Here is a 24,555-nt window from a genome sequence, read left to right on the forward strand (position 1 = left end):
TAAGTACTATAGGAAATCAAAAGATGGTTAAGGTCCTTAATTTGGCTATTAAACTAAATAGCTTATAAAGAATAAACAGTATTTTAATACATAGTTAGGGGTTGATTTTTAAACACAATTAATGGGTCTGTTAATGATAATTGTATTCACTTTTCTAAAATTTCACGGATATACTTAGAAATATAATACCAGAGAGAGAGAGAGGAAATTAAGCTATGCAAGTTAATTGTTAGGATTCCATTTATACTTTGGTTCACTGGAATCATTGTCAAGCACTATTATTTGTTTCCCTCAGAAGACCCATATGTAGCCGACAGTGCCCGCATGAAATATGTGACTGAAACTATCTTCCTGGAGAACATTAGTGCTGTAATCTTCAGTTGATATTTCACATATCGTGCAGAAGCCCAGAGTTACTAAATTGAGCCATAATTCTTAAATCACAGTTCATTCAGGAAGATTTTTTAGTGCCTACTTGTTTAACACAATCTTATAAATGATCCCTCACAAAGGATGTAAAAATCAACACGTATCTTTAATGGGCTAATTGTGCTTCACTGCAGTGTTGAGTCTATAAAAGCTTTTTAATAGTGAAAGAAATTATGGCATTTTCATCTTAATTTGCAAATATAATTGCCATTCTAAATAGCTTTTTGTTTCTAACTTAAGTGCTTATTGACAGCAGAAATTTCCCCAAAACACTAATAGAGTATTTAACATAATTGCATTTATTGAAAGAAAATCCAAGGGAAAATAACATACAGCTATCTGAAACTATTTAGCAGAAGTAAAATATCAAAATGAAAAGTAAGTTAAATCTAAACTTTGAGATCTAAAATGTAACTAATATTTAATATAAATTCAACACAATGTATATTTGATTAAACTTATACATTTAAATATACTGATGAGATTCAAGAAATAAAAATGATATCCTGGAAATCCAGGACAACAATTAAGAGCCATATGAAAACAACTGAAACTAACAAGCTAATCCCTATTTCATAGAATTTCCCGTCATTTTAATTGAAAAATAAGAATTTTTAAGCTCAACTCGTGGAAAATTAGAACAATTGAAATTAAATTCAATCAGTTGTAAATATTCCCTTGAGAAAACTATTTCATTTCTATCTAGAGTTTAACCCCTATCCTGCTCAGAATTTTGAATACCAATCCCTTAATTTCAATATACTCAATATGGGTTCAGGGTAGTGAAATCACTACCCATATTTTATTAAGTTTTATTCTAATAATGTCAATAAAGAAGTCCATATGGAAATATACGGAGTAGTTATCTCTCCCTAACTTTCAGTTGTTTCTAAGCAGACATGAACATATGATGGATTGATTCTGAATTGACATACTGCCCATTAAAATTTCAAATCTTTGAGTCCTACTTTTTCTATGTAATAACATATATTTATAAATACTATGGATACTCAGCAAAGAGCTTTTTAATATCAGATTTGAAAAAAGTTGTTCGTTCGTGGTAGCTTTTCTCCTAAGTTGAAGTAAAAAAATGTCAGACTGCTTTTTAAAAATAAGCACTAAGAAAACTAATTAAACTGGTTAGACACAAAAGGAATGTTGTAGGAAAGGAAATAGCATGGGATTGAACCCTATGATTTTATTGTTTTCACAGAAAATGCAATAACTCCTCATTGATATCAACTACCCAGTTGCAAGAAGAGTATATACCTTCTGCTTTGTTGAGCCACAGGCAAAGCAATTTGTAAGAAGTAGCCATCAACCAAAAAGGAAATGAATTTGAAGTGAAATTTTTTCCAGTTTAAATACTGTTCTGAGGCCCTGATCTTTGAAAGGCACATAAAAAAAAAAAAAAAGTTTGTTTGTTTTGTTGTTGTTAAAGAAACGGCATTCAAAAGAATCCTTTGAAAATCACAATAGTCTGTCACCATCTTTCAAATCACTAATCAAAACAAAAAAAATAGGTCATGAAAAATACCACAGCCAGTTTCATACAGTCTTAAGTATAGACCTGAATTAATTAATTGTTCTTCAAATTATGCACTTTGACAGATAAGTTTATTATGAAGTCTTAAAGTAAAAATGCATGTTTGGTGAAAAGTTAGTACAGTTGTCATTCATATTTTGTCATATTTTAAAATATAAAAGGGTGGGATTATTTTTATTATTGGTAACATGATGTAACTGACTAGCTGCTTTGTAATTCTGATTATTGTAATTATCATAATTCATTGCCATGCTGAAGTCAATTCTGTGATATATGTGAAATGAAGTACTGTTAGTTTAGCCTATAATATGACATTGTAGTGTATGTCCCATGCATCTTTCAGATCTCTTAAAGAAAATTTAATGGTAGGTCAAACTTCTAACTTACTAAGTACTATGAATCACACAAAACAAGAAAACATTTCAAACCAGGGATACATAGCATATTGTACTTCATGATGGAATGAAAATATAGGTAGCAAGAAGAAAAAAAAAAAGCAGGGCTAGGTATGTATATAATGTCTGTAAGAGAAGATTCAGATTTTTTAAAAGCACAAAATAAAAATGTTATTTTTAAATAATGCATAGGCAATGAGTATTTAATATAAATCCTACAAATATGATAGAGCATCCTTTTCTCACTTTTGAGATTGTTGAAAAGGAATGATATTGGGCATGATTTGGCTCTTCTGGAGACTTTAGTGAATTTGGTGAATTTCAACATATCTAAGATGCCATCAGTTTTAATACGCACTTTTATTTTATATATCACTACACAGAAATGCTACCAAATATAATTAAAATAGGCCCAGTTGCAGAGATGTTAAAATGTGGAGGAACAAGCATCTTTGAACTAATGAAACAGAGTAAGCTCCTAATTAATCGGATCAGTTACTGACACTAGGAGATTACATGGTATAATCTTTCTCCCAGAGAATTAAAAGCCTGATGCCTTCCTATAAAGAACAACAACAAAAATGGCATCAATTACACTTAAAATGTTATCAAAAAGGAAAAAGGGAAATATGTTGGTGAGTTCAACTCATAATAAATACAAAAATATTAGGAAAAGAAAAGCAGTTGATAAACAGGTAAGTGCTTTGAAGTCATCATGATTATAACTAATGTTAAACAGATTACTTAGCACAGTTTACATTTCACTTATCCCAACCTTTTAAAATTTCCTGCATTTTGATTCATTTTCTTTCAATTAAAGCAACTGAACATTTGATCTGGAGTGAAAAACATTCTACAATTCTAAGATTGTTGGTTTATATAAATGATCCAGAACCCACTTGAGATATATACTCTAATTTATTACCATATCAATAAATCTGATTGTTTTTGCAGTTCTGATTGCCCTTTGTTCTTGGCACTCATTTGCAATTTCTCAAAAATTTAATCAAAATTAATTTTTGAAGTACCAGCCAGTTCTCATGACTTCTGAAGTGTGTGTATTCTTAATGTGTGAAAGGTTATAGAAAGACTTTAGTATTTTATGAGTGGTTTGTAGAAGAATTGAAGCTTTCACTTATAACAATTTCTTTATGCAGCATTAATAAGGAGAAAAGGAGACTTGATTGTTTTCCTGGAAAGGACAAAGGTATATCCAAATATTCTGAGTATAGATTTTTTTTTTAGTTCTTTGCAAAAGTCTCACTCAAATTCAAGATAAGGGAAGAAGGTGGCAATGAGCTAAGCCTCTCTTTAGATGAAAACAATTTTATTAATATTATCAGCAGTGAGTGTGCAGAAAATCAATTAGGAAGGATGATCCATTGATACAGGATAGTGGAGGGAAGTGGTTAGTTGCCACATAAAATGGAAGTCAAGGTGAAGGAGAGTTAGTAAATACTAAGCTAAGTGCCCCCAAGTATTGTTTAGTCTCTTTGGTTTGATAAAACAGATGGTTGACTGTAATTCTGAAAATTTTCAATATGCCTAATGTGTTCAAATAAGTTATAAAACTTATTTAGTTAATTCTGTTTAATTTGAAGAAATCGGTTTAGCTCGATTTTATCACTACCTAGATATTCCAGCTGGTCCCCTCTTTAACTATGAAAATATACATTAAATTCCAAATTCACATTTGTTTCATATTTTACTTGCACAGGTTTGACTTTTTTTTTTTTTTTTACATGTATGAAAAATATGGAAGAGTGCTTCAGGAGTTCCTATTAAATTCTTTCCTGCAGACATTAAGGTGTATGAAGCCCTGAAGATTTATCCCATGGTAACATAACCGATAAATTGTATAACTAGTCTCATTTTGGTGACAAGTAAACATTGCTCAACAAACACACATACCGCTTTGCATACCTTACCTGGAAAGAGGCTTTATTGAACATAGCTGTAAAATTATCTTTTAAGTTGAATTACTGAATTTGCACAAACATTTCTACAGAATTTTTTTTCTTTTAAAAATCAAGCTTTGTCATTTTCCACTACATTTTGTTGTGCTTTTTATATTAATATTTGCAAATGTTATAATTTAATACTTATATCCCAATTACTTGCATAATCAGTTTTTTTTTAATCCCGGGGTATTGAAAGAACATATAATAATAATAATATTCTTCTTTAGACAAAAGTCTTTTTAAATGAAGTTAAAAGCTGAGATAATTTAAGGAAAAAGATCTTCAAATTTTCATAACCAACAGGTTTAAGTGAAATTTACAATGCATTGGAAAACTGGCTGGTTAAAGGTATGATTTGTCCTCAGGTAGCTCAAAATCATTTTTACAGGTTTTTGTTTTTTTGTAAAAGTGTTTTTAATCTTGGTAAAATAATAAAATAATATTTCACAATTTGCACAGAGTCTGACTAAAGGGCAGAGGCATATTACCCTCAGTGTTTAGAATAAAGCCAGATTTTTCAGGCCCAGTTCCGCTGTAGAGTTTGTATGCACTGCAATCACAAACATTTTCTTGCTCCCTCTAAAGCTAGGGCCAATTTCATTTCAAATGGAGGTTAGAGTAAAAAAAATCACTCTTGTGTTTTACCACCTTCTGTGCTAAGTATTATCTTAACAACCTTTTGCTCTGGTTGACCCATTTAATAACCTGGAAGAAAAAAGTGTTGCTCCCATATCTGGTCTCAATGGAAGTTATTTTCTAATGGACAATAAGCCGAAAGGCCATGGCTGTCTAGGAGGTCAAACAACAAATAGCTCGTCTGCATGGGCTTACTCAGCAGCTCCAGTCCTTTCTTCTTCAGAAGCGGCTTTTGTTGTCTTGCCTGTAATTTGCACACTTAGGCTCTGTAGTTTGTTTATAAAATAGTTTTACACAAACCACTCTTAGCAGTGCAAGCTTCTGAGTTGAAAATTATTCAGGCTTGTTTCATTGAAGGCACTTGGTTTCCATGGCAATTTATAAAAGATGGTGGTTTGGTTTCTTCATTGGAACAGATGACTTAGTTTGGGTGTTCAAGTGGCCGCAAGCAAACTCCGATAAGCCTGTGTAATATGTAAGCCCAGGTTTACCATCCTGGATAGTAATGCATGCAAAAAGAGACAGCATACAGTTATCTAGTTTAGCCATGGGAGGAAAAAAAATAATAACAATAAAGGTGGGATGGGGACAGGTGGGGAGGAGCATGAATGCTTTAAATAATTCTGAGTTCGGGTTATTTTCAAGGAAGGGTAACAACCAAAGGTAAATGGGCCTACATTTATTTAATTCTCTACGTAAAACCTTCTTGAAAGGAAAATAAATGCCAGCTCTTCACGTACCCTGTTTACAGTGAGGTTTTTGTTGGCAGGCCATTAGGTTTCCATGGTAACAAGCAAACTATTCATTTGAAACAAAACCAGCCATGACTTTGTGCTTTGACAAGGATTTCTATAGCTTTTTTTTTTTTTTTTTTTCCAGAGTTCAACCAGATGACCAGATGACGCTGAAATCTTTTTAGCCACAAAAGCACCTGAAGGTCTCTTCTCTACTCAGGTCAAGATTATCTTTTACATGTAGTTTGGAATAAGTTATACTTCCATGATGTCTTTTTATCCCCAGTGCTTTAAAAAATTCGTTTTTATTATTTTATTTTTGAGTCAGTAGTCAGTGGAGGAATCTTTGGTAGTTTGTTTTTCAATGTCCATTTACAAAGACTCTTTCTTCATGCCGGTGCCTGGTGAATCTTTTATAGCCTCTGCCAGGATAAGGTCACCTTCGAGGACTTAAGATAGAGATGAGTACGATGACCGGAAAAAGCCATAGATGTACTAAAATTCCAACAGCACCATCAACAGAATCTAAAGACGAGGAAAATAAATGCCAAGAAACAAACAAAAAAAGAGAATAAATATTCCGTGTAGCTACCAATACAACTTTGGTGAACTAATAAAACAATAGAGTATATGGAAAACATTTTTGGAAAATACTTTTTTTTTTTTGGTTTGTTTTAATTATCAGTCTATTTCCAAGACATGTGAAAAGGAAAATAACTTAAATGTGTGGTTAGAAAAATAGAAATATTTTAAGTTGGTATGATATGCTATGAGAACTTGTCTGGAAGGTATTTGTGTGAGTTTGTGGCTGAGTTCAACCTCAGAGTTCTACTAGCCACATGGAAGTATGTACCCACAGAAAATTCTTGTTAATCCTAAGAGGTCAGTTTTTTCCCAAAGCTTCCAGAAATGATTAAGATTAAAGGGTGAGAGAAAAACTACTTTTTATGAAAACTAAGAAGGGATTGTAATGGGTAGAAAATCAGCTACCGCAAACAGTGCTTAGATCAGTCCAGTATCTATACACTGAATAAATAATTATCTATTCAGTGTGAGTTCTAGAAGCATTATGAAGTCCATTTTAACTAAAAAATCTGTCCCACTATTCTGCCTTAAGATTCCTACCATAATTGGTGTTTCAAGTAGAGCTTCATGTCCAAGTGATACCTAGAATGTATGCCTTGTCCAGAAGGGCTAACATGGGCAAGCTGGGTAATTCATTCACCTGGCGTAAGTTACAAAATGGCTCTCACCTAGGAGAGAGCTGGGTTTTGGAGAAAACAGACAACCTCAGCTTTTGATAGTATGGGCCATAGTACCATTTACTGCCTGAGAAGGGTTGGGAACCTGAGCAGTTAGGAGGAAGCTTTTGGCTGCCAAGCTAGTTTGTACTTAGAAATTAACATTAATTTAATATTCACCAAACACGGTCAAAATGAGCTTAGTAAATGCTAGTTAAATAGATACAGATGTAACAGAATACTTTCTCATACCAAAGAAAATGTTTTTGTTCAATAGGGCTGTTTCCTCTGATTTGCAGAGGCTGAATAAAAATACCTCCAATATGTACAGATGTATCTTATTTAAAACAGCCACACATTTCTCTGACTTTAGAAGAGAAGAAACCCGATTTTGAAAGTGTTCTATTATGTAACAATAAAGTCCTTTGGGGTTTTCATCATCATTTCCCTGTTGCTACTCTTTCACCACTTCTGTTTTCTCCATGAGGGAGAACGTTCTCTCTTGCTTTCCTCATTTGGAAAGTTTAATTCAATTTTTTGAATTTAATTTGTAATAGTTTTCAGTGATCAAATTATCTAAATGTAAGATTTCTATGTAAGATGGTAACTACCTTCAGTTACTAGAAGGTTACTGTGACTGATTCATGTTAGGAAATTCGAAAGAAATCCCATTCTCCTCCTCTAAGGAGAATGCATGCTTTTCTGTGCATTTGACAAATCTACTTCATTTCGATACTGCTACTGGTTTTTTTAAAGCAAAATTAGCCAGACACAGGGAGAAATTTTTACTAAATTTGTTACTTGAAATGCTAAGTATAATGACAAGAAGGTGAAAACTATGAGCAAAGTGGCTCATTGTTATACACAATCTTAGTTTTTGTCTTTTTACAATGCTTAAAAATGGAGTCAGCTCAGTTCCTATGAGCAATCACTAGGTAGTTGCAGAAATTTAACTTTCAACATCTAGACTAATATAATTTCTCACTAAATATACTCAGTCAACAAAGACTCTCATTTGCTCTAGACTTAACAAAATGGATTTTCATGTTCCTTTTATATGTACTAAATAATTGATGAGTTTTTTGTGTAAATTTAGCTTGATTGATACCCCTTTATATAACCACAAAATTAAAGACTCCAGAGGGCCCATGAAAATACCTGAAGTGGAGGAATTTTTAAAAGACGTGATTTTAGTTTTCTCAACTTCACATAGATAATATGGAGATGAAGATTTTAAGAAGCAGCTCAACACATAATTCTGATGTTTTTTGCATTATTTATAATTTTTAATTTATATCTCTTATTCAAAACATTTTTGTGGTGACAAAATAAAATTTGAAGATATCATTAAACTATAATATTCAAACCAGAGTAAAAAATGAAACCAAATTACTAAACAAGATTGTGATGCACATAGTTGAATTATACTAGAATACAAATGGGCTGATTTATTACTTATTGAACATAGTTAGGCTCCTCACAATAGTGAATCTATTAAAATGGCTTGCAAAAGTTAGACCTAGAAAATATATTCATAAATGGGGGAGGAGGGGATAAAAACAGCTATGGTTATCTAAAGATGTGCTGAGTATATAAGTCAGCCAAATATTTTAATAAAAGTAAAAAAAAATTCCCCTGAAATTAATAATATAAATTAAATACTTTTTAAAATCTTAATTAAAAATCAAAGTGGGCTTGCCTTACATAGAACTAAACCAAAATTACTTTTGTCTTATCTTAGGTCAAATATGCGTACCATCAAATTTAATACTTTGTTTTAAAAATATCTTCAAAATTTTAGGGTCTCACATATAAGGAATTTCTAAATTTACAAACTAAAAATAACTGAGTTTAAAAAATTAGACCATTTTGGTTTAATAGTTATTATGTTACTTTAACATCACATCAAATCAATCCAAGAATAGACACTTACTCTTAGTTGTTAGGTCTTGTTTTGCACATTCTCCTTCTGCAATCGATACATCATCAATGGCAATGTCACCTTCTATGCCAGGACCTCGAATACCTTCAAAAATGAGCTACAAATATGAATGAAACAAACCTAAATGTAGACCTTTGATTTGTAGATGGATTCTTTTTTTAAAGATTTTATTTATTTGACAGAGAGAGACACAGTGAGAGAGGGAACACAAAGCAGGGGCAGAGGGAGAGGGAGAACAGGCTTCCCGTGGAGCAGGGAGCCCGATGTGGGGCTCGATCCCAGGACCCTGGGATCATGACCTGAGCCGAAGGCAGACGCTTAACGACTGAGCCACCCAGGCGCCCCTGTAGATGGATTCTTATTGAGAAATAGAGACGCCAAACCCAAAATTGACAGCAGTTCTGACATCTATTATCAACAGTCTTCAAAATTGTTACTTACAAAAAAACATAAATGTTCTTAAAACCAGTAACAGAATCTTCCTTGCTTACTATTAGTTTTTCACATCAAAAGCTCTGTGTTGATTTTAATATAAAACTAAACTTAACTGATTAATACAATAAAAACTACTACTACTACAAACCCTTGCACTTTCTATTTTCAGGGGTAAGGAAAAATTTTTATTTAAACAGTACTTCTCTTAAATAGATGCCCTCCAATTTTATCCAAATATGTAACACTGGTTTTCTAGAAATATTTTCTGGAATGAATCAGTTCTGTGTTCTTTATAACTACATTATGTTTATTGAAGTCCAGAATGAGGGATTACCATCTCTATGAAATTTATTTTCTCTCTTGCAAAAATGTGAATAAGTTTCTCATATTCCCATACGTTATGATATACCTCCATGATTTCACTTTTGACATTCTATTTTTAAAAACCGGAAGATATTTATGGGTTTACTTATGTTGAGTGTTTAATGGCAGACCTTTGAATTTCAACAGTGATTAACACTGAGGTTTAATACATGGAAGTTGAAAGAACAGATGAATGAAATCAGTCTCCTTTTATTACTAAATTCTGAGTACAATGACTATAAGGACAATTAGCAAATTTTTATTATTTCATTTTTACAGAAATAAGGCTGTTTTAAAATTTTCTCTATAACCCCACAATTGTTTCTAGCAAAACCTTTTAATCCTTTTAATATGAAAAGGCACCCTATGCCTTTAGTGATTATATTCACAAACATTTCTACATGCCAAAATGAAATTATCTAGTTTGGTCTTTCCAAGGAAAAATATGCTTAATGAAGAAGTGTTTCAACATCAAGCTAATGTGTGCATTTTTATACAATTTCTAGCCTTATTTCATGGCAACAAATTAGAGGGGAAGTATTTTTATCAATGCCAAAATTTTTGGTTTTGTTTTTTGTCTTTGAAAGTATCTTGATATGGCTCATTTTTAAAGGCAATTTTGTGATGATTTTCAGAAAACTTAGGCTACCTTTGAGAAGTTGATCTGTTGTTATCTGTTTTACTATCATAATTTTATCAGTTGGAATCTCTAAGTGATAAGCAGAAGCATTAGTTATAAGCTTTTGTATTGAGTCCCTTTTCTCCACATGAATATAGTTCATACAAGTAAGAATAATTTTCATGATTTGATAGGAGAAAAAGGTTTGGAGAAATTTTTATTATTATATTTAACTTGTGTTGAAAGGGTTTCCTGCTTATCTATGTTGAGATAAATAAGTTAATAAAGATTGTCCAAAGCTATTTCCTTGAAAAACATCCAAAATGTCATGTATCACTGAAGCCAAAACAAAATGGCAGACCAGAATTAAAATATGGTATAGAATCAAGTTGGTGGTATATGGATTCTCAGTCCTCAGACAGAATCAGCAGTGAAACACTACTTTGGCTGCCTGGAAATAATGACTTGCATTTAACTTAAGGTGGTGTTTTGAAAGTTATCTGGAAAGTGGCTAAAAAATCCTCAGAGGACTTTTTAAATCACAAGGTCCTCAAAGTGAGAATTAAAAAACCCCAAATCAATGGTATAAAAATCCAAGAGCTCTGAAATCAGAAAAGCGGAAGTCATTTTAATGACTGTGGAATATTCCACATTAAGGATCTCACATAATTTATTTAACCAGTGCCCTATTGATATTGTTAGACATTAAAATTGTTTTTGGCTATTCTGAACAAGGCTGAGGTGAATGCATTTTATTTTTTTATTTTATTATTTTTAAGTAGGCTCCTTGCCCAACGGGGAGTCCAACACGGGGGCTCAAACTCATGACCCTGAGATTGAGACCTGAGCTGAGATCAAGTCAGACACTTAACCAACTGAGCCACCCAGGTGTCCCAAGATGAATCCATTTTAAAACATTAATATACACACTTTTTAAGAACACATGGCTCTTTAAGGTCATCATAAGTTGCCCCTATCAGCACTATTGCCTTTTTCCTAACCATGGGTTTTTTAAGTCATTGGGTATTTTTTCTTGTTTTGATATGTGCTGCTTACCTGATGGAGAATCAATGTTAGAGTAAATCAATGGTTATTCCCACCCCCTTCTTAGTTTCAGTCATGTGATGCTGAGTCTTCTCTCCTGAAGATAACAACATGAATGGAGTGTTATCTTGGAGAAAGTCAGAACTCACGGATTCATGATGACATGAGTCTTATTCCATAAAATCCAACATGCTCCACTTTGGCCCCATGGCTAATACTTAGTTGAATAAAAGTGGAGTGCTGTCATCTCAGTTCTTTCTTTTTTGTGGGTATTATAAAGGATCAAATGGAATAAAGTATAGATTTCTGCCTCCCAGTCAGGTTTTAATTCTGGACTGAAGCAGGAATAGGAATGTATTAAGAAAATTTGGTTTCGTAAAGAGAAAACCTCCTCAGTCACCAAGAGTTTTAATTTTAAAAGATGGTGTGGGAAGGGAAAGGTTGTAAGCCTTGCTTGTAGACTGCAGTAAGGGGTGTGCAATGCAGCCACGGCAAAGAAGGGGACTTTGTGTGGAAAGTGAGGTGTTGGTGAGAAGACAGATAAGGGTAGATTAGAATGTTCTGCACCTGCTTACACTTGAAATTCAAACAGATGAAGCTGAAGTCATAATCTTTTCATAGGGAAGGATGCTGGAGAAATAGGTTTAGGAGTACATGGATTTTCCATCTGAGGTATGTAGAGGTGAATAGGTGATAAAATTATCCATCCAAGTATTTTTTTTTTTATTTAAAGCACACAATTATTCTCACTTAGCAAGTTCTAGTCACCTGGAGGTAGGTATCAATATAAAAAAGTTGGGACTATTTTAAAAAAGAAAACTAAAATGTATAAATCCTCAATGAATCATGGAACACTACATCAAAAACTAATGATGTAATGTATGGTGATTAACATAACATAATAAAAAAATAAAATGTATAAATCCTCAGAATCATTTCTTTTTTTAAATTTTATTTTATTATGTTATGTTAAGCACCATATGTTACATCATTAGTTTTTGATGTAGTGTTCCATGATTCATTGTTTGCGGGGTATCATTTCTGAACTTTTCGAAGCTGCTTGTCCTGGAATGATGCTGTCATTGCTCAAAGCACTTCAGAATTTCTTTCACTGACTTTAAAGTATTAATTACTTCTACTTTTCCCATTAACTTCCTTTATCCTCCCTTCCTTCTGCCTCCCGGTGCAGGTACATAGGCTTGTGTTTAAACCCAAGGTCGGACCTGGGTCGGTGCTAAAGACAGAGTCCTGAAGCAGAGAGGTTGTGAAGGATGCTGCCACACTTCTTTTGTGGTGGGACTGAGAGCCTTCTGTGGTAAGTGTCAGAGTAGACTGATTGATGCAATTTAATGTGAGTGCTGCCTCCCTGCAATATGTTGACTCTAAGTGTGTAGCTGGCGGAACAACAAAAATACAAATCAACGGAAGTCAAATTTTCAGGTGTCCAGAGGACTGCCTAAATCTAGAACGTTCTCTTATATAAATACTTATATAAATATACTTATATAAATACTTCATCCCTTGTGGATCCTGAATGAGTTAAAGCAACTGAATTACTTTCTGTATAAGCATAGCAGGTGTTTTATATATCGTGTGTGGAAATAAATCAGGATTATAGTAGTTACTAGTAGGATAATAAAAATAATTGCTGACAATTAGTCTCTTGGGGCAGTTGTGTAATTAGTGTTTTTAATATTTATTTGTAATTTTGTGATGATAGGGAATCCAATCCAATAGGCCAGAGAAATATCATAGTCCTCCTCAGGGTCCTGTTTGGACAAGAAGAAAAAAGATCCTGTGTAGGATGTTTGTTTGTTTCCTTTTAATTTCCATAGCAGTTTTGCTCTTACGAAGATACAGATTTTTTTTAACTCCTACTGACTCTCACAAAGAGATATATTTATTGCATTGTTCTTTTTATGTTCTGAACTCCAACTCCAACTATATCTTTGAATTATTATATCAGTATTTTACAAATTCTAATACTCTCATAAGTGGCTTCTAGACTAGGACCTAGAGGGATACTTTTTCCTTTATATTCTTTTGATTGTGAAGTAGATAATAGAAATAAAATGCATACATATTCAATTTAAACAGTGTACCTTGGCCAAACTTTCAAGTGTTTATAAAAATAAATTCTTGGTGACAAACATCTTTTTCTCAGTCATCAAAAGGAGAAACTATAACAGTTCATTATGATGTATCTCAACTTGGAAGCTGTAGTCTGTATGCAATGAAAAAAAAATCTGAATTTTATTCACTTAGAAAAGAAATGCTCTCTAGTTTAATAGGTTAAATTTTGTCATATTTTTATGAAATACCATCATGATTCTGATTACTGTTACATTAAGTGATAAAACTATGTTCCCTTCCTCTTTAGTACTTCTGAAATGCATCTGGTTTAATTGCCATGAAGAAGAAATTAATGGCATCTAGATACTTGAGGAGAAAATGTTAAAGTTTAGATTTCCTAAAAGGGGGGGGGGCTCAATTTATGCAAAACCTGTTCTTTACACACAATCACACTGGTATTATTTAAAATGGTTTCCCTTAACTGAAATGACAAATCTAAAATTGTATATGTTTTCACAGCATGGTCATGCAATTCAGCAAACTTAATATGCAGGAAATACAGCATGATCAGAAAATTAACTCTTGGTGGGTATATTTAAATGGGAAGTTAATAAAATGTATGTGCACTTGTGTTATTACAATGACACTACAGAAAATTAGTTTAATCCATTGATTGACAATTTCTTATACATATGATAGAGCTTTAAAGCTTATAGATATAGATGTCAATTTAGAGATAGAGCTATAGATGATGCTATTAAAGCCTGTGTTCCAATATAATTTCTCAGGAAGGAAGAGCTCCATGCAACACTAACGAGTAAAAGTAGACGGGGGTGTCAAAGAATACAATGCCCTTCGATGACATGACTTCGATGTTAATGAGGCCTTCTGCAAATGTTCACAGCATGTTTTCTTCAAGACAAGAGATATATCGCTTCTGATTATTACTGCTAAGGCAAGCACAAAGTCTAATGATGCGGTTTGAAAACTGACAGAGTACCTCACTTGGAAAAAACTCAGGATACAAATAAGGTTGAAAATAGCTATTAACATTGGAAAATGTTTCCAATGGTTACTTCAGGAGCCACTGCCATGTCTATATAATGGCCTTGGGATTTGGCTTAGAATGCCAGATATATATCTACATGATCATGTGATATCTAGTAAGGAGGACAATATATTCCAGATTATTATTAGAGAGATAAGCATGAGGGCAGCATGATGTAATAAGAGAACTAAAATCTTTCCAATCCCTATTTAATGTTCAGGATTTATGTGATTTAAGATAAACCATTTCAAAATCATTTTGAAATCTTTAAATGGGGACCTAAGTGTAGAAGATTTCCAGAATTCCTTTCACCTATAACAAAGAAAACACAAAGACTGTATTTTATGTCTCAGAATGTTTCCCCCTGGAAAGCATTTGGAGTATACTACAAAAAGAAATAAAGCGGGGTGCCTGGGTGGTTCAGTCGTTTAAGTGTCTACCTTTGGCTCAGGTCATGATCCCAGGGTCCTGGGATCAAGCCCCGCATCAGGCTCCCTGCTCAAAGGGGAGTCTGCTTCTCCCTCACCCTCTCCCTCTGCCTCTGCCTCTGCCCACAACTCATGCTCTCTCTCAAATAAATAAATAAAATCTTTAAAAAAAAAGAAAAGAAAAGTTAAAAAGGATGGTTAAATATTTTTCTTGGTTTAAGATATAAATCATAAGTGACATTCTAAGATAACACTATATCAATTTTACTTTTTTGGAAATTTTGCTGTAATCCTTCCAAATCCCGCAAAATATATTTTCATCACAGGCACTGATCATGCTAAATTAATTTTTGACAAAGAGACCCAAAGGGAATTTCAGTAGGATAAAACTTCTATTTACCCTGAGAAGTACTACCCAATTTTATTTTCAGCTAAGCAAACTAATTGGACACACTCAAACAAAGGACTTTGCAAGTGGTTGTGTTTTAAAGGGTTTATAAGTCAAAATAATTTAAACGCATGCAACTCCAAACAAATAAAACAAACTAAATGTCAGTGCAGCAGAGGCTCAAAATCACTTATATCTCATTTAAAATTCCAAGAGGTAGGAGATATACTTTCCACTTGAATTAAAGACATTCTACGATGCCACAAAGCTACATTTGAGTAATAATAAAACTTCTCAGAACCTAATTTATATGCTAATATATTCTGTACAGTTTTTACTATGCTTTCCTTGTAGGCATCACATACCAAAGCAAGTATTTTTGAAAAACTCGACAGTTTACAAATGATTTTTGAGTAAAAAAATGCTTTGTCAGAAAAAAGTTCAAAACAACAAAAATCTCAAAACCAAAACAAAATAAAAGCAAAATATGGGATAGGCTGATGTAGTTGTGCTTCATGTTTCCTTCAAAAATCAAGACTTACGGAATAATAGAGTCTTTAGCCAACAGACCTAGAAATATGTCAAAGAATAAAAGAACGTAGAAATCCAAAGTAAAAATATGATTTTATTTATCTTATTTTTGACTGGTAATTTAAATAGCTTAGCAATGCTTCATTAAAAACTGCTACTCTTTAAAAAATAAACACAAAACTGCTACTCTTCGATTTGCTTCCAGCCAAGATAGATTGAACAGGAAGCAGATCTATTCTCCCATCTGAAACAACAAATAACTGGACAAAATATATGAAACAATAAACATCAGGTAATGAAGAACAATGATTAATGAGTGATAAGAATCAGACAAAGTGAATCCTATGACTGCCCTATACAGAACTGATAGACTATGGTGCAAGCAGAAGAAAGAGCCTGGTAGAAAATCTCGGTTGAGGAGATGGAGTGGAGTAGAGTTTAAGGACTCCAAAGCAGCTAGAGTGTGAAGTGTAGAATACAAGCGAGGACAGAGTTGCAGAGATCTGCAGAGAGTCTCCCTAGTGTATTTAGCAATGCACTAATCAGGACATGAATGTACAGTAGTTACTGCACAAGAATTGGGAAAGAACCAGAGAGATGAACTGAAGGTTACAGTACCCAGATCACACAAGACTTGGAAAACCTCATAATTCATGGAGCATTGGACAGAGTACTCAGAAAACTCTTGCCTTGGAAGTGAGAAATAATTATCCCTACATGAAACACTGCTTTGGTCTCTCCGTTAAGCTTAAAAGCAAGACCAAAAAATGGTTAAACTCTCTCCAAAGAACTACATCCCAAACAAGCTCAAGAATATTTATAGAAATATAAAAATATCCAACAAATTTTGTATTTGTCTAAGAATTTTAGCTATCAAAGTAAAATTCCAAATGTCTGACACCCAATCAGATTACCAGACATAGAGAGAAGCAGAAAAATGACGTGTAATGAGGAGAAAAAAATCAGTCAAAACCAACCAAGGACTGACATAGATGTTAGCATTAGCAGACAATGACATTAAAACACCTATTATAACTGGGTTTCATATATTCAAAACATTAACTAGAGATGTGGAAAATATTTTTTCAAAGACTCAAGTTGAATTTACAGAGATGAAAAGTACAATGATTGAGATACAAATTACACTGAATATGACTGAAGGCAGATTAGACATTGCGGAAGAAATGATTAGTGAATGTGAAGACAGAATAGAAACTATTACAAAATGAAACACAAATAAAAATAAAAAACTCTAAAAAAGCTGTGTCACAAACACCTTATATATATGCACATAAATAAGGAGTCTTATATACATACATAAGGTGTTGGACTGGAGTCTTTAAAGGAGAGGAGGAGAAATGAAAATATTTGAAGAAACATTAGCCAGACAATGCTTAAATTTTATAGAAACTATAAACTCACAGATCCAAGATCAATGAACCACAAGCACATGAAAAATGAAGAAAACGACATAAAAGTATGTCACAATTAAATTGCTCAAAACCAGTGACAAAGAGAAAATCTTAAAAGCAACAGTTCACATTACATATAGAAGGATAAATAGGAGTTTCAGCAGATTTATCCTTAGAAACAATGCAAACAAAAGGACAGCAAACATCTTTAAAGTTCCTAAAGGAAAAACTAGAATACTACACCTGGAGGAAATAGCTTTCAAAAAATGAAGGTGAAATAGACTTTTTCAGAAGTACAAAAGGTGAAAAGAATTCATGTTTAGCAGACCCACACTACAATAAATGTTAAAAGAAGTCCTTCAGGCAAAATAAAATTGATACCAGATGGAAATATGCATATACAAAAAGGAACAAAAAGCACTAGAAATGATAACTGCTTTGAGCACCAACTATACAAACCCAGTCTGATTTCTCAGTTGGAATGAGGGGAAGATATAGTGAAGAGAGTTCTCCAAGGTTTGGACTGTTGTGAAAAAAGCTTTATTCATTTAAACACCATTGAACATCTGCTTTAAACATTCTTATAAATCTCTTTTTTTTGTGAATTTAATATGTAAGTCTCTGAGGCTACAGAAAATTTGTTGTCATTTGTAGTTGTAAATATGTTTTACTCTGAATTTACACTGACCACATCCTTCCTGGTAGTAAAAGACTAATTCATGTCCCGAAATCCCTTCTTTAAATCAACAATTTTGGTAACAAGACACAATGGAGTAAGATGGGCCAAATCACAAAGAAAAGCAATTCCTTTCTGTAAGATTGCAATCTCAAACTTAGAGCTGACCCTCTGTGCATCTCATTTCTTTCCTCTATGAAACCCCCTCATTGCTTATATCTAGGGGCACATTCCCTTCTGGATTCTCTCTGCTGTGACATCCTGAATGAAGAAACATTCCCTTGCAAGGACAAAACAAACAAAATAAAACAAAATTCATATATTTTCTAATGTGAAAAATTATAGAATAAAAACTATTTGCATAAATATAACAATTTAATATCTGCTTTTAGGTCATTCTATTAATTCTGAGTAGTGAATAATTTTTTTAAGATTTTATTTATTTATTTGAGAGAGTGCGAGAGAGAGAGAAAGAGCATGAGCAGTGGGAGAGGAGAAGAGGGAGAAGTAGACTCACGGCTGAACGGGGAGCGCGAGCTGGGGCTCGATCTCAGGACTCTGGGATCATGACCTGAACTGAAGGCAGATGCTTAACCTACTGAGCCACCCAGGTGCGGTGTAGTGAATAATTTTAGTTCAGATGCTGATTTTCCTAATTTCCTTACTACCTTATGCAAATTTCTCAAGAGTGGATGTTCTCTGTAATGACCAGCCCACTGGACTCAACTTGCTTTCCTATTTGAGTATCACTGTCTTTAAATTCTGTGGGCACCAAACTTTCCTGAATCTCCTTCCTTTTAACTCTAAAACATATTAAAAAGTACTACCTAGGATTGAGCTCTTTTCCCACAGTTCATATTATTGGTTAGTGTTCTGCATGATTCCATCATTTAATCACTGTTCACATATGTACACTTTCCCTTGGAAATATCAACCACTCCCACATTTCTAGGTAGGACATACAATCTGATGACTCATGAATGTGCATGTCCCCAAAGTTTCAGATCAACATATACAACAACCTGCACGTTTTAAAAAGGTACTCCATAGGCATTTTATTAACATGTCCAAAATAGAAGTAACCATATTCATCCCTGAAACTTGTCTCTTTTCCTCTTTTTGTTATTTAAGGTAATGTGTAGCACAAGCATTACCCAAGACTCCCTAGTTAGAAACTTGTTAGTCATTTATGGACGCTTCCCAAATTCCCAACATAAAAAAAAAAAAAATGTTCTGCTAGCTTTCGCACCTAAGTATATCTTGAAATCATCCTTTTTTCCTTATACCACTTCCCTAGTTTGTCCCTTCAACATCTTTTATGTGAACTTTACGAGCCCTAACTGGTTTGCCAATCCAGGTTTATCTCTTTGAGCCAGCAACATGACCGCTGTACCGCATCATCCCCAGAGCAAAATCTTCCAGTGACCCCCCTGTTACCCAAGCACCATATGTTCCTTAACCTTAGTTCACACCAGTCTGATTTCTCTTTATGTACCAAATTGTAGATAAAAGTTTTTCTGTTTCTCAGGCAAATCCTATGGCATATGATGTCGATGTCTTTGTTCACTCTAAACTCTGTTTCAATATTAATGTTAGCTCTTTCTCTACTTTGCAATCTCTCTCCTTGGTTCAGATTTCACCTCATACAATAAGTTTTTCTTGACTTTGTTCCATACTCTTCTAGTTGGTTGGGCGTTATCACAGAACCTTGTGCATACCTCTATTACTGCAATTTTTACAGTATGCGATGTAAGTGTTTACATGTATATTTCTACCAAGATGAGGTAGACAATCATTTTTAGATCTTCAACCTAACAATGTTTCTGGCACACAAGAGTAGCTCAAAAATATTTATTGAACTGTTACTATGATAATAAGTGATTGTCTTGAAAGTGCTCAATTATTAAATTGATGTCTATGGCAATAAAGGAGTATCCTAAAGAAAACAGTAATATAACTATTTTTTAAGTACCTAGTGTATATATATTTGACTTAATAATTTTGTGTCAGTGAGGCAGTCACATAGGAAACAAAAATATATCTTGAAGTACATTGAAGAAATCACTGGTAGAAAAAAGAATACCTAACCTGAGTACATAAAATACACATACTTCACTAAAACTACATTATTTTCTCCACTGAAATAGTTTCATGAAATATTGTCTCAAGCCATAGTGGCCGTTTTTATAGTCATTAAAATTTCTGTTATATATTTGCAGCTTTCTTAATTCAATTTAGCCTTACTCTTCTATATCAAAACAAAGAAAAATGGCTTCTTCAAAATTCTCTTTGCTCATCAAAGTGATAAGTTATTAAAATGACATTACCTCAAAGAGACATATTTTGCTAAAGCATGTAAAATTCCATCAAGTAAAATTTGAACAGATTAATTGAGAATCGACTATCCAGTTTCCATTATTATAAGAACCTATGTTATTTATCTTCAGGAAACAAAATATACACCTGTGATTTTATAGAAATAGATTATATTTTATCCTAGCAAATCATTTGGATTTTGAAAGACTATTATTCAAACATATTATTTGATAAGAACTAATAAAGAAAAGGGACATTTTCTCTTTATAAAACAGCTTTGGAACTAAAGAAAAACTTAATACTGTCGTTTTTGTGATGCTCATATATATCACAGAATTTCTGAACCTTCATATTCCTATGTTTGCTCAAGGTCTGCCTTTAACTTTATGCTCATGTGCTGCAGTCTCTTCACAGAAATGATTGTTCTTTTCTTACCTGGAATGAAGTGATTGGGTATATATTAACATGAGCCTCATTCCACCGCTGTCCTTTATTCCCACTTGAAGACCACAGTGGATTCTCTATCGTTGTCTGCCCTTTCAAACGCAGATAAACATTTAGAACACCTAAAAATAACAATGACATTTTATTTTGTATATTTGTTTTTGTTTCACATTTGTTTCTCCTTCACCTAACACTTGTAAACTGTTAAAAATAAAATTTCTCAGGACACTAGTGTCTCCTCCTTTCTTCCCCTCTCATTTCTAATCTTGCTTTTATGACATTTGGCAGGCCTCCAAAGACGATTGTGTCCTAATCCCTAGAATCTGTGAGTGTAATTTCACATGATAAAAGCGGCTTTGCAGATGTGACCAAATTAAGGATCTTGAGATGGGGGCAGATTATTCTAGATTATTTTGGTGGGCCTTAAACGTAACCTCATGTATCTTTATAAATGGAGGCAGGAGATTTGATACAGGAGAGAAGAAGGTCATGTGAAAGAAAAAGAAGATACTATGTGGCTGGTTTTGAAGATGGAGAAAGAAGCCAAATATAGGCAGCCTCTAGAAGCTAGGAATGTGTTCTCCCCTAGAGCCTTCAGAAGGAACTAGCTCTGCTGACATCTTGATTTTTAGCCCCATGATACTCATTTTGGATTTGTCTTCTAGAACTGTAAGATAATGCATTTGTGTTGCTTTAAGCCACACAGCTTGTGGTAACTTGTTACAACACTGACAGGAAACTAATATAGCCTGCATGTGTATTGAGTGGCTTGTGCAAAGTCTGACTTTAAATGCCTTGTCTTATCTTATATTACCAATTAGCATCTCTTTTTCAATTTACTTTTTATCCAAGTCTCATTTCTCTTCTAAAAGAACTATTTGAAGATAAAATGAGAATAAGTTTGTCTCATGATTTGATATATCTCAAAAGTTTCATGTTCTGAACATAGTAAAAAAATAGTAGTGATGCTGATGATATTAATACAACTAATATATGTTGAACACGTACTCCAGATAAGGAATTAATCTTCTCAGCAATCCTATGAAGTACTATTATAGAGAAAACTTCGAGTGGTTAAGTAATTTGCCCAGTTCATACAGTAAGTAAATATCAGAGGCAAAATTTGAACGCACAGAGTTTCAAAGTCGGCTATATTGATCGCTAAGCAATCAGTATTTTGATTCACTTAAAAAAACAATTTTATTGAGGTATAACTTACATGCAATAAAATTCATTTTAAATATGCAGGTCAATAAACTTTTAATTGATATATACTGCAGTGTAAGCACTATGCAATCAAGATACAGAACATTTCCATCTTCCCAGAAAGCTCCCTCACTTTCCTTTGCAGTTAATCTTCAGAGCACTTGAGCCCTTGTTCCTGTGCCAAGCAACTACTGATAAGACTTTCTTGACTAACTGATGATTTTTGCCTTTTCTAGAATTTCTTATTAATGAAATTATGCAGTAAATATTTTTTGTGTGTCCAGCTACTTTTCCGCAGCATAATTTCTGTTATATTCATCAATGTTACTGTGTTCATCTTTTTAATTTTAGTATTTAGTTCATTTATAGTTACTGTAGTTTTTGATATGTTTGGAATTAAGTCTACCATCCTATTTGTTCTCTACTTATCCCTCTGTTTTTCATTCCTTTGTGGTTCCTTCCCCTCTTTCTTTTCATTTGATTTTTTTTTTTTAGGTTTCAATTTATTTCTTGTACTGATTTTTAAATCTCCCTTTTTAATTGTGTTTTAGTGGTTGTTCCAGGGCTAACAAGAGGCACTCATAACTTTTCACAGTCTAATTATAGTCAATATTTTATTCTTCATGCTCACAATTCATACAGCATACAGGTTTTAGGATGACCTCCCTCTTTTCATTTCAAAGCTGATACTTTACATTCTATATCTTACTTCACACATGTAATAATCTTACAACAGTATAATTAATTTACCTGTCCTCTATCTATTTTTAATAGTAATTGTATCTTTTTACCTTTGCCTAAAATGTAAACCTCACCTTACAGTGAATAGTCAGATGTATTTTATACAAATTATAAGAAGAACATACAGTTTTTAAGTTTTCCACTTATGTACCATTTCTGATGGTCTTCATTTCTACTTGTTGGTCTGAGTTATAATCTAGCACCATTTCCCTTTGGCCTTAAGCACATCCTTTAGTACTTTTTGTAGTGGTTATCTGCTGGAGACAAAGTTTCTCAGATTTGTTTATATAAAAATTTCATTTCACTCTCATGTTTTTGTGAGATCTAAAACTCTGCCAGTTTTTCCCCCAAGCACTTTAAAGTTGTTCTATTTTCTTCTCTATAGCATGGTTTCTAATGTGAAGTCAGCCATCATTTTATCTTTATTCCCTTGTATATGTTTTTCTTTCTCCCTCAGGCTGCTTTTGAGAATTTTCCCTTATCTTTGGTTTGCAGTAGTTTGATTATAATGTGCCTAAATAATCTTGATGTAGAGTTTGCTGAACTTCTTCTTTTTTAAAAAAAATTTTTTTTTATTATTCTTATGTTAATCCCCATACATTACATCATTAGTTTTAGATGAAGTGTTCCAGGATTCATTGTTTGTGCATAACACCCAGCGCTCCATGCAGAATGTGCCCTCCTCAATACCCACCACCAGGCTAACCCATCCTCCCACCCCCCTCCCCTCTAGAACCCTGTTTGTTTTTCAGAGTCCATCGTCTCTCATGGTTCGTCTACCCCTCCGATTTCCCCCACTTCATTCTTCCCCTCCTGCTACCTTCTTCTTCTTCTTTTTTTTTTCTTAACATATATTGCATTATTTGTTTCAGAGGTACAGATCTGAGATTCAACAGTCTTGCACAATTCACAGCGCTTACCAGAGCACATACCCTCCCCAGTGTCTATCACCCAGTCACCCCATCCCTCCCACCCCACCCCCCACTCCAGCAACCCTCAGTTTGTTTCCTGCAATTAAGAATTCCTCATATCAGTGAGATCATATGATACATGTCTTTCTCTGTTTGACTTATTTCACTCAACATAATACCCTCCAGTTCCATCCACGTCATTGCAAATGGCAAGATCTCATTCCTTTTGATGGCTGCATAATATTCCATTGTATATATATATATATACCACCTCTTCTTTATCCATTCATCTGTCGATGGACATCTTGGCTCTTTCCACAGTTTGGCTATTGTGGACATTGCTGCTATAAACATCAGGGATGCAAGCTGGTGCAGCCACTCTGGAAAACTGTATGGAGTTTGCTGAACTTCTTTTAGCTTTCCCTTTATTTCTGCCTCATCTCTTTCCTCTACTTTTCAGACTCCAATTATATATATGTTATGCAATTTGAAATTCTACCAGTCACTGAAGCTGTGTTCATTTTCCTCAATCTTTCTCCTTCTTTTCTCAGGTTGGAAAATTTTGTCTGTTTTCAGCTATATAACTAATATATATAACAGCTAATAAACTTTTTTTTTTTTTTTTTTGCCTTCTGCAGTATGTTTTTTAAGCTCCTGCAGTGAATTCTTCATGTCTTGTCTACTACTTTCTGGTACAATTCTTATTTGGCTCTTGTATAATTTCTCTTTCTCTGCTAGACTTCTCCAATCATTAAGACTTTATGTCCTATGATTCTTTTAATATATTTACTCTGATGTCATTGAACATATTTATAATGCCTTTTTAAACGTTTTTATCTGGGCTGCCTGGGTAGCACAGTGGGTTGACCATCCATCTCTTGGTTTGGGCTCAGGTCATGATCTCAGGGTTGTGAGATCAAGCCCCATATGGGGCTCTGCCCTCAGCACAGAGTCTGCTTGAGACTCTCTTGTATTCTCTTTCTGCCCCTCCTCCCCCACACTTGTGCGTGTGCTCTCTCTCTCTCTCTCAAATAAA

General features: G+C 33.6%; 1 protein-coding gene across 1 annotated transcript in view; it reads right to left on the reverse strand.

Annotated features, from left to right (window-relative positions):
* Positions 1 to 2,310: 2,310 nt before the first annotated feature.
* MDGA2 (MAM domain containing glycosylphosphatidylinositol anchor 2) overlaps positions 2,311 to 24,555 on the reverse strand; it is an 800,528-nt gene continuing 778,283 nt past the window's right edge. Inside the window, exons 15-17 of the mRNA XM_045900785.3 lie at positions 20,653 to 20,783; positions 8,876 to 8,981; positions 2,311 to 6,226 (exon numbers count right to left, since the gene is read on the reverse strand). Coding sequence (XP_045756741.2) covers positions 6,138 to 6,226; positions 8,876 to 8,981; positions 20,653 to 20,783 — 326 coding nt within the window. The 3' untranslated portion in view covers positions 2,311 to 6,137. The remainder of the gene's footprint in view (positions 6,227 to 8,875; positions 8,982 to 20,652; positions 20,784 to 24,555) is intronic.

Source organism: Mirounga angustirostris, unplaced genomic scaffold (assembly GCF_029215605.1).
Source record: "Mirounga angustirostris isolate CCGP_5_RB_7025 unplaced genomic scaffold, mMirAng1.0.hap1 SCAF_9, whole genome shotgun sequence".
Lineage (NCBI taxonomy): Eukaryota > Metazoa > Chordata > Mammalia > Carnivora > Phocidae > Mirounga > Mirounga angustirostris.